The sequence below is a fragment of the Leptodactylus fuscus genome, chromosome 10 (assembly GCF_031893055.1).
Source record: "Leptodactylus fuscus isolate aLepFus1 chromosome 10, aLepFus1.hap2, whole genome shotgun sequence".
NCBI classification, from domain to species: domain Eukaryota; kingdom Metazoa; phylum Chordata; class Amphibia; order Anura; family Leptodactylidae; genus Leptodactylus; species Leptodactylus fuscus.
In genome coordinates, this window is record NC_134274.1 from 20372273 (window position 1) to 20383434 (window position 11162).

The following is an 11162-nucleotide window of genomic DNA, read 5'->3' on the forward strand; positions in this document are numbered from 1 at the left end:
GTGTGAGAGCCATTATACTAACAGTCTGCTAAATTAGAGTTTACATTCAGGTCACTATATAACCAAAGACCAGGCCACAATTCTGTCTAGTTGGCGAAAATCCATAAATCTCACTTTTATTGCTTTTTTGACCTTGCGGCTCCACTTTTATTTTTTTCTCTAATGACACTGATACGACCAATATATTGGAGTATGTCAATTCCTTTAGAGATGCAGGAGGACAAATGAAGCTCCGAGGACCAGGGAGGGATATGGTTGCAAAAGTGAGCACCTGAAGTGTCGGAATCTGTGTCAACTCTGACTATGTACGTTGAAAGGATTTCCGCAAAGTAAAAATGTCTGGCCGGATGTTTGGGAAGAGAATACATTGTGGAAATCAGTAGCTTGCTGACTGATTGTAATAGTAAGGGTGCATTCACACGATGTCTTTTGGCACGTAATGTGCCACGTAGATGCCGCGGGATCTTTTGCGGGCCGTATACGCTCCCATTGTTTTCAATGGGAGCCGATACCGTATACGGCCGCAAAATATCGCCGCGTATACGGTACCGGCTCCCATTGAAAACAATGGGAGCGTATACAGCCCACAAAAGATCCCGCGGTGTCTACGTGGCACATTGCGTGCCAAAAGACATCGTGTGAATGCACCCAAATGCTACTTATATGGCATGGAAACGCAGAGGATTCTAGTCCTGGTCAAGGTTTGACAGATACAAAAATGAAGCGTAAGTCTTGGATTTCTGCCTCCAGTCTTAAAAATATACATGCAAATCCAAGAAGTGTCTTATTGCAGGGTGTACCCCTGCTGGGACCCCCACCAAATACAAGTATGGGGCCCCATTCTTCCTCCGACTGAAAGAAAAGGTGGTCATGCATAGGTCTTGTCATGCCATTGAACTGTAAGGGATGGCAGAAGAAAAGTCAAGCCTAGCACTGGACTATCTCCAGTGGCCCAATATAGTTGAATGACTTCTACCACATTAATGGGAGGGGGGTCAAGACTCCCTCGTTGTTGTGATTAATGGTGGCCCCAAGATTCAGACACTTAGGCTATAGTCAGTTGACCGAGGTGAAAAACAGTCGTGAAAAACATCCATTTTTTGTGGCCAGGTTGCACCCTACATTACAGTGTATGTACCGATCAGTGAAAACAGACAAAAATAGGAAATGTCCGTTACAATGGACCATCAAAATAATGTGAACAGTCCCCCTTCACTAACATTGAATTCAGTGGTTCCGTATGACGTCCATTTAAAAAACCGGGCATCACGCAGCCGTTATTCGCTATCGTGTGAACATAGCTTTAGGTATGGTATTCACACTACCATGTCTGTTTCAAGGCTGTGAAAAACGGATAAATCTGTCTGGTATTTTATACCACCCATTCCGCGTTGTTTGTCCATTTTTGATGGCCGAGTGTCCATTTTGCACCCGTTTTCGAAGGACAATTTTTAAAAAAAAAAAAAAAAAAAAAAGATTTTTTTTATTTATTATTTATTTCTGACCCAACCCACTAATCCAATTTTAATCATCAATCCGTTTTTACATCCATTAAAAACAGAATTGTATTTGTCAAAACAGACAAATGGAGAACACGTCCGTTTTTCTACGACTGTGTAATGCTTCTTTTCCCCACAGAGGGCGCTGCAGGGTAATTAAACATTTGCTGCGGGCTGGACTCCCCATCTCCGGTGATCCTTATATATAATCACATGATCATCTGTCCCAAGTAGACATTCCCTTTAAGGCGCTGCTCAGGGTCACGTGATTCCTGCGATTATATCATCACATGGACAGATTAATAACCTATGTGGACGACTGTATGTCAGAGATCCCAGGAAGCTATAGTAGGGTCAGTGCAGCTTATAATGGCGGCATTTATGTGCTGCAAACAATTATAAACTGGATAGGAAGTGGAATTGAAATGGCTTAAAGGGATTATGGGTTTAAAGCTGAATAAATGGTTCGCTGTTTTAGTTCAGACACATTAGCTTTTAAAAGATTACTCGAGTATTGACCAACAAGCTCGGGAGCAGATCCTGCAATAATGATCTGTGCTCAGGGGGTATCGTTTTAGTTGTGTTTGGGAAGGAGGTATTCCCTGGAGTTTGGCCTCTTCTTCTTCTGAGCCTGGGATTCCCCGCTGAGGATAATCTAGTCGGGGATGTTTAATGCTCTTAATTACAGCCAGGTAAAGGATCTGGCTTAAATTAGCAAAGAATTCCACCTACCCCACCCCGTCCCTAATAATACCAGTGGAAGCGGAAATGTTACACTGCGCTATCTCCGCTGCCTTCTGTTTGGTCATCAAAGGGTTCATTTTTTTCAGCACGATGATGAGCGTGATCTTCTTCTGTGTCTTTCAGCTCCTTGACCTGTTCATGATTTGGGATTGGTCGACGTATCTCGCCGATTACGGCCAACCCAACTCCAAATATCTGAGGGTGAACCCGAACACGGCTCTTATTCTCCTAGAAAAGTAAGTTTGTGCCTCCCGTATCTATCCAGGGGTCTTAAAACATCAGGGAAGGAAGCTCTAAGATATCTGCCTCCTTTGTGCCCCACAGTAGTAATGTCCACCTTTGTGCCCCTACATAGACAAATTCTCCTTTGTCTACCTACAATGTCATGAACCCCCTTTTTGCCCCACAGTAACAGTGCTCTGCTTTATATCCTAACAACGCAATAATAATACCCCCACTGTGTCCCATAGTAATAATACTAGCGTTTGTGCCCTAACACAGTAATAATAACACTTTTGTGCCCCTCAGTAATAGTGCTCTTGTTATTGCCCCAGCACAGTAATATCACCATTGTGCCCCTCAGTAATAGTGCTCTTGTTAGTGCCCCAACACAGTAATAATACCACCATTGTGCCCCTCAGTAATAGTGCTCTTGTTAGTGCCCCAGCATAGTAATACTACCATTGTGCCCCTTTGTAATAGTGCTAGCGTTTGTGCCCCAACACAGTAATAATATCACCATTGTGCCCCTCAGTAATTGTGCTCTTGTTAGTGCCCCAGCACAGTAATAATGCCACCATTGTGTCCCTCTGTAATAGTGCTATCGTTTGTGCCCCATCACAGTAATAATGCCACCATTGTGCCAGTCAGTAATAGTGCTCTTGTTAGTGCCCCAGCACAGTAATACTACCACCATTGTGCCCCTCCGTAATAGTGCTCTTGTTAGTGCCCCAGCACAGTAATAATGCCACCATTGTGCCCCTCTGTAATAGTGCTCTTGTTAGTGCCCCAGCATACTAATACTACCATTGTGCCCCTCTGTAATAGTGCTATCGTTTGTGCCCCATCACAGTAATAATGCCACCATTGTGCCAGTCAGTAATAGTGCTCTTGTTAGTGCCCCAGCACAGTAATGCCACCATTGTGCCCCTAAGTAATAGTGCTCTTGTTAGTGCCCCAGCATAGTAATACTACCAGTGTGCCCCTCTGTAATAGTGCTAGCGTTTGTGCCCCAACATAGTAATAATACCACCATTGTGCCCCTCCGTAATAGTGCTCTTGTTATTGCCCCAGCACAGTAATAATGCCACCATTGTGCCCCTCAGTAATAGTGCTCTTGTTAGTGTCCCAGCACAGTAATAATACCACCATTGTGCCCCTCAGTAATAGTGCTCTTGTTAGTGCCCCAGCACAGTAATATCACCATTGTGCCCCTCAGTAATAGTACTCTTGTTAGTGCCCCAGCACAGTAATAATACCACCATTGTGCCCCTCAGTAATAGTGCTCTTGTTAGTGCCCCAGCACAGTAATATCACCATTGTGCCCCTCAGTAATAGTGCTCTTGTTAGCGCCCCCAGTACAGTAATATCACCATTGTGCCCCTCAGTAATAGTGCTCTTGTTAGTGTCCCAGCACAGTAATATCACCATTGTGCCCCTCAGTAATTGGGCTCTTGTTAGTGTCCCAGCACAGTAATATCACCATTGTGCCCCTCAATGATAGTGCTCTTGTTAGCGCCCCCAGTACAGTAATATCACCAATGTGCCCCTCAGTAATTGTACTCTTGTTAGTGTCCCAGCACAGTAATGCCACCATTGTGCCCCTCAGTAATTGTACTCTTGTTAGTGCCCCAGCACAGTAATATCACCATTGTGCCCCTCAGTAATAGGGCTCTTGTTAGTGCCCCAGCACAGTAATAATACCACCATTGTGCCCCTCAGTAATAGTGCGCTTGTTGGTGCCCCAGCACAGTACTAATACCCTTTAGTGCCACACAGTAACAGTTCCCCACAGTATTAGTGCTCTCCTTTGTGCCCCAGCACAGTGGTAATACCCCATTGTGCCTCACAGTAACCGTTCTCTTCTTTATATCCCCCATCTCAGTAATACCACTAATGTACCCCACAACAATAGTGCTCTCATTGTGCCCATGCACTACAATAATACCACCATTGTGTCCAACAGTATTAGTGCTTACCTTTGTACCCCAACACAGTTATCATACCCCCATTTGCCTAACACTAATAGCGCTCTCATTTGTGCCCTAACACAGTAATAATACCCACCTGGTGCCCCTTTTGTGTTTACACTCTGTAACATTTCCCCTTTATGTCCCCAAACCTTGTCCCCCTATAAAGTAATAGTGCTCTTATGTGCCCCTAAAAAGCAATAATACCCCTCTATTCTCCTATAGTAATAATCACTTTGTACCCCAAACAATAATCCCCCTTTGAACCCCCTACAAATTAATAGTGATCTTCCTTGCTCTTTGTGTCCCCAAAGAAATAATTCCCCTTCTTGGTCCCAAAAAATAGTAGTGCACTCTCCTTAAATGAATAATACCTATGCAGTATATAGAGGCGGATTGTGGGGTCTACAGTCACCCTCAGATATTTGCAAAGAAATGTGCAGCCAATAAGCCAGGGGAGAACTGTGAACCCACAGTCTGCCTCTATATATCGCATAGGTGTTATTATTTTGAGGGGGGCCCGAAAAGGGGAATTATTTCTATGGGGGCATAAACATGGATTATTACTTTTAGAGCACTATTATTTTGTCGGGGGCTCAAAGGGGGAATTATTGTTTGGGGGCACAAAGTGGAGCATTATTTCTCTTATGGGGCACAGTCGCCCCCATCTCCGTCATGCTGCCCCACACCGCACCATGTCAGGCAGCAGACATAAAGCTTCTCCTCTGGTTTCCGTAGGTGTTATCTACCTTTTGGATATTTCTATGGTATGTAGCAGGTGGAAGAGCCGCCCGTACTCCCCGCCATGGTGCCCCGTCATAAATATAGAGTACAGTGCGTGGTGTCATTGTATGGAGATGTGGGATTTATGGGGCTGTCATCTTCCTCTTCCTCTCCCCAGGATGAAAGACATGAACAAGAAGAATAATATCTTCGCTCAGTTCAGGAAGAATGACCGGGATAAACAGAAGTTAATAGACACGGTGGTGAAGCAGCTCCGCAGCCTGGTGAATGGGATGTCCCAGCACTCGTAGTGTGTACAGAAGCCTATACTCAGCATAAAGCGTGCGCCTCACGGGTCCCATCGGACAGGACTGAACGATGTTTTTACGGTGGCTTTTTGTAACTATAAGGTTTTTATATGAGAAGCGGAGCCAGTCCTCGGCGTGTACAGCAGATGAATGGACTAGAACTATTGTATTTTACCTATTGCTGCTACAGTCTGACACTTTGTCCCCCATTCCAGGGCATTTTAAGATGGGTTTTGTAAGTTGTGTGAAGTCATTGAGATGATAAGTGAGTCAGTCATTGAGATGAAGGGTCTGCTAATGATTACTTTACCCTGCGGACCCCGATCATTGTCTGCTGAGTGGACACGTCTTCCTATGTGAGTGTATGAGCAGCCACTTTTACTATAGGTTTGGTTCTCAGGGGTTGTGATTTTCATCTGTACTTTGTAAATATTGGCTTTTAATCTCCTTCGGGAATAAAACGAATGTTACGAAAAATCTGGGATATTGTGGTTTTATTTATGATATTAGATTTTTAAAGTGGGTCTGTGTCTTAAAGGCCCGGCCTATAGATAGGTTAGGGTCACTTGAATCCTACAGTCTTTTCCCCTTGTGAATTGTTGCCCCGTTACCGACTTATTGCTGGTTTTGTCAATATACAAATTAGTTCTTTGGAGCAATGGCAACATCCTTGTTGCTCCAAAGACCTTGTGACAAAAACTGCAATATCTCGGCAATGGAGACAGCGATTTACAAGCAGAAACCCTAACCTAAATGGGGGATCAGGTTGATAGGCCAGTGATAGATTCCCTTTAAGAAGATGATATTAAAGGGAACCTGTCATCAGTAAAAAAAGAAATGCTGCAAATGACAGCACGCTATGTTTTTACACAACTTTTGTCTGCACTGAAAATGCATGCTCGGCTGAACCAAGTGTGCATGTGTGCAGGGGGATGGAAAAAAATAGCTCTTTAGTGATCAACAGGGATGGTGAAAAGGAAGAATGAAAGGTGACAATGAAATTCCTGGGAGATAAAGACACCAGAGATAGAGTGAAGACTAACATAACCATTACATTGACCAGACCTAGAACCCACATGTCCCTAGAGGTGGTCCTGGTAAAGTGAGTGACCTTTCAGCGTCCCCATAAATGTAAGTATGTTCCTTTCTCTTGTAGGTATTTTAACCTTGTTCTAAGGCAAAGGCTCATTGTGGTTTATAGGAACCCAGGAAAAACTGATAGCTGGAATCTGATTGGTTGCTACACTGTCTACCAATAAGTATTTGGACACCCATGTAAATGAAGATATCTGCGGTCGTGATGTACGTCATGCCTTCCGACGTTAAATAGGAAACAGCATTGGCATTAGTCGCATGCAAGATGCCCCGAAGTGCAGAGTTGGCCAATTTCGAGAAAGGAGTAATTGTGGGGACATAGAAAGCGAACTGAATTACCCAAAATCGACATGTGATTGCGAAGTGGAAAGTGAACGGTGATTGTTGGAATGTGCCCTGAGTTGGCAGACAACAAAACTGGGAGATCGACGAGTGCTGGCCAGAGAAACCGCACCCAACCGATGGCTCACATACACCAGGAGTGTCACCAGGCATCCCAGAGTATTGTGTCGCTCACTACCATCCGTAAGGAAGCATCTGCTGGGGTCTACCAACTATTGGATAGGAAGAAATGTTGTTCTTCTATACTACCACAGGGGTCCAAATACTTATTGGTAGACAGTGTATAAAATCCCACATGCAATTCTTGCTATGCCAACATTCATATATACGAGGGGTAGGGAACCTTTGGCTCTCCAGCTGCTGTGAAACTACAACTCCCAACATGCTCCATTCACTTCCATGGGAGTTCCAAGAACAGCAGAGCAAGTATGCATGCTGGGAGTTGTAGTATTGCAACAGCTGGAGAGCCGTATGTTCCCTACCCCTGATATATACCATTGTTTTTGCTGCAAAATATTGTCGCATTCTCTGCATTCTAATATAATTTGCTCCAAAAAGTTAGTACAAATCATTCACCAAATTTATTTTGTGTTATACATTTTTGTGCTTATCTTATCATTTTACAAAAGTGGCGGTCATAAAAAAAAGCCCAGTTTGTTACACAAAATCTTGGCCTATATACAGTACTGTGAAAAAGTTTTAGGCAGGGGTGGAAAAAAAGTAGGGCTGGGTTCACATCTCTGACTCATTGGCAGAAACCGCTGAAAATTGTTGGAGAGAAACGTACGGCATGGAAGGGTTAATCGTTTATGTTTATCAATTAATAAAATGAAGTGAAGAAAGGAGAAATGTAAACTCTATCAATACCGCCATCTTGGAGAACTAAGCACAGATGTTCTGTGGATGTAGACTTGCTCCAATCCATCTCTCGTCATGTCATCCCAGACAGACTGGATGATATTGAGATCATTCCACCCACAATTCCATACAGGAAAACAATAGCCCTGCACCCCCGGCAAATGTAGCATTACATGTCATTCAGCCCACCAGGATGTAATAGTAAGATCTTCTGGAAATGAACTGACCCCCAAAATACAGAGGTCTCCCCTCTATTACATCCATATACTCAAAATACACAGGAAGTGGGAGAGAGCCCTGTCTTACAGTCAATGGGGAGCGTACAAGGCTGTATCTTGTAGTTCCATACAGAGGTGCAGGCACACGGGGTAGGTCCTCAGCCCTCGCTGGGATTTAATGCCCCCCACTGCCCTTTGTTCTCCATTAAATCTCCTTCAATTACTTAGCATTTCACAAATATTGGCTTTGGTGGTTTTCCAAATGGCTATTGGCAGATGAAGACTTTGTGTCCAGCTCGGGGGCCATGTGCAGGCCGCACTACTCTGCTTTTATTACAGTTTGTGATCTGGGGAATTGGCCTTCGTGGGAGACCTCCATCTGAAGCCGTAAATTACAGCCCACAGGCTCAAACTCCAGAGATTTATACTGATGGCCTAGAAATTATTACCCGGTGTATTTCATGTCTGCACCGCCACGGATAATGCTGGGAAGACATGTCTATCGATTGAGCTCAGATGCCCGGGCCTACATCTCCCTGCAGCCTGGCCACAGCCTGCGCTTTACTGGGTGACTATTAACCCTTTCCCTGACCACACACCCCAACCAGGCCTTGTGGTATCTCTGCAGCAGTTCTGCACCTTATGTTTGGTATTTCTAAATAAACATGAAATTATGGATCTAAAAGTTCGCCTAATGTCTGCCATAATATTGTATATCTCTGTAGTATATCATAGTATAGTATAATAAAGTATAGTATATTATAATACTGTATATGTCCACCTGTAGTCTAGTATAGGCGTCTGTGGTATAGTATAGTATATGTCTATGGTATATTACAATACAGTATATATCCAGCTGTATTATAGTATAGTATATGTTCGTGGTATATTATAATTTAGTATATATCCATCTGTAGCATAGTATAGTATATGTCTGTCTGTGGTATATTATAATATAGTAAATATCTATCTGTAGTATAGTATATGTGTCTGTGGTATATTATAATATTGTATATGTCTGTGATATATCATAATATAGTATATATCCATCTGTAGAATAGTATATGTCTGTAATATATTATAGTATATTATATGTGCCTGTAGTATATTATATTAGTGCATATGTCTGTGGTAGATTATAATATAGTATATGTGTGTCTGCGGTATTAATGCATGTAGTATATTATACAATAGTACAGTATAGTATATATCTGAGGCATGTGTACTAAATATTATATATCTGTAGTATAAGAGAGTGTATTATTTTATAGTGTATAGCTGTCTGTGGTATATTATTGTATAGTTTATATTTGTTAGTAGTATATAATAGTATATACCGTATCTAGTTGTGCTGTATTATAGTATAGTGTATAACTTTCTGTGGTATATTATATTATAGTACGAGGTATATATCTGTCAGTAGAATATTATAGTATATACAGTATTTGGTTGTGGTGTATAATTGTATATTGTATATCAGGCTGTGGTATATTAACTTGTTCATGAATGTAGTATTAATTATTAACCAGGCAGCCACATACCCGTATACCCCCAGCTCTACCACAGTACATGCATAGAAGAGACTGTACAGACCATAGATCCAACATAGATAGCAACAGACAGAGATAGAACATGGATAAATACCGTATAACATAGAGACATATTACATAGATGATAGATAGATAGATAGATAGATAGATAGATAGATAGATAGATAGATAGATAGAAATTTGATAGATAGATAGATGATAGATAGATAGATAGATAGATAGGAGGCAGATATTATGCAGACAGATACATAGATATGAGATAAATCTAGATAAACAGCACCACAGATAAATGATATATGTCGATAGATATGAGAAATATTTTAGATAGATCTATTATATCAAATTATTATTTATCTGTTCTGTGATCTATTTGTCCCTTTCTTCCTTTCTATATCCTCTGGGTGTGTTATCTACTTCCATAGATCCTGGATACAGATAACCATCCTGTGTACAATGTCCTACCGTATATTTTATACTCCCCACCATATAAGACACCTCCAGGTCATCGCCTTGTAGAACCAGACCCGGTGTGTCCTTAGGGTGCTGGGCTTGTCCCCACTATTTTACGATGCTTAAGTAAAGGGCTGGAATCTCCTTGTGAATAGCCACAAGACTTTATAACTCCTTCTATAACAGGTGTTTCCAGTAGCGCTCACACCCCGTGTGCTACCTGCCATATACTCTGCTGCCTTATCTCTCAGGAGGTGCGAGCACTAATTGTTTTATTCAATGACAACATAGAAGATAATAGGAAGCTATCAGTCATCTATATACTACAACAAGCCTAAAAGTGAAATGATATGTGCTGTTATCTCGTGTAAACACTGGCTGATAACCTGCCCTGTGTAGCTGTCACCAGGAGATAAATCACTGCCATGTCTACCCACAGGGCACTGCCACCTTGGTGCAACACAGGCCCCTCAAGTGCCCAATCCCAGCAACCTTCCCAGCTCCTTATATATGCAGGAAGGCACGTCAGCCCCTGAAGGTGGAACATATCATAAGCCAATATGTATATAAATCTAGCTAGGAGGCAGGCTCAGCTCTGTCCTAAGGAGTGATAGACTAGACCCCCTTCAAGACATCAATCAGTTCCTTCACTCCTGCCACCGCCGCTGCTGCTGCAGCCTAGACCTGCTGCTGCCGGTGAGTATATCCCATCTTCATATCCCATCTTCCAATCTTGTTTTTTTTTTCTTCTTTGCACAACACCTGTTAGTAAAGTTGTAGGAAGTTCTTCCAAACGTCTTCTGTTCCGATACATTTTTCTTCTTAAGGAAGCAGCAGGGTGGATATTAATGTGGAAATTGCACTTCTAGACGTGTAGCCTGCAGCTATGCCCCTTATCTTTCAGAAATAAATCTTCTTGCCTAAGCTTTTTTTTCCTCTTTTTTTTTGGTTGGGGTGGGGGGAGACCTAAATATATCACCTTCCATAGCATGCCAAATATATAATAAAAAATGTGAAAGCTGCAATTTTAGCCTTATAATCAGCATAGCTGGGGCTCCAGTGCTCACTATTTATTCCTTTCAAGACTAAAAATAACTCCTTCAAGGAGGGGGAGATCTGAAATCACCTACAGAACATCTTTTTTTTTGTCTTTGTTTGTTGTTGGAGTTTTTTTTTCTTGTTTTTT

The 11162-nt window shown here is 42.3% G+C and overlaps 1 protein-coding gene across 4 annotated transcripts in view; it reads left to right on the forward strand.

Moving 5' to 3' along the window:
• The window catches only part of EXOC6 (exocyst complex component 6), a 154345-nt gene extending 148417 nt beyond the window's left edge, over positions 1 to 5928 (forward strand). For all 4 annotated transcript variants that reach the window (XM_075258751.1, XM_075258753.1, XM_075258752.1 and 1 more), the window contains 2 exons: positions 2367 to 2479; positions 5334 to 5928. In XM_075258751.1, the coding sequence (XP_075114852.1) occupies positions 2367 to 2479; positions 5334 to 5466 (246 nt within the window). In that variant the 3' untranslated portion in view covers positions 5467 to 5928. The remainder of the gene's footprint in view (positions 1 to 2366; positions 2480 to 5333) is intronic.
• Positions 5929 to 11162: the final 5234 nt, after the last annotated feature.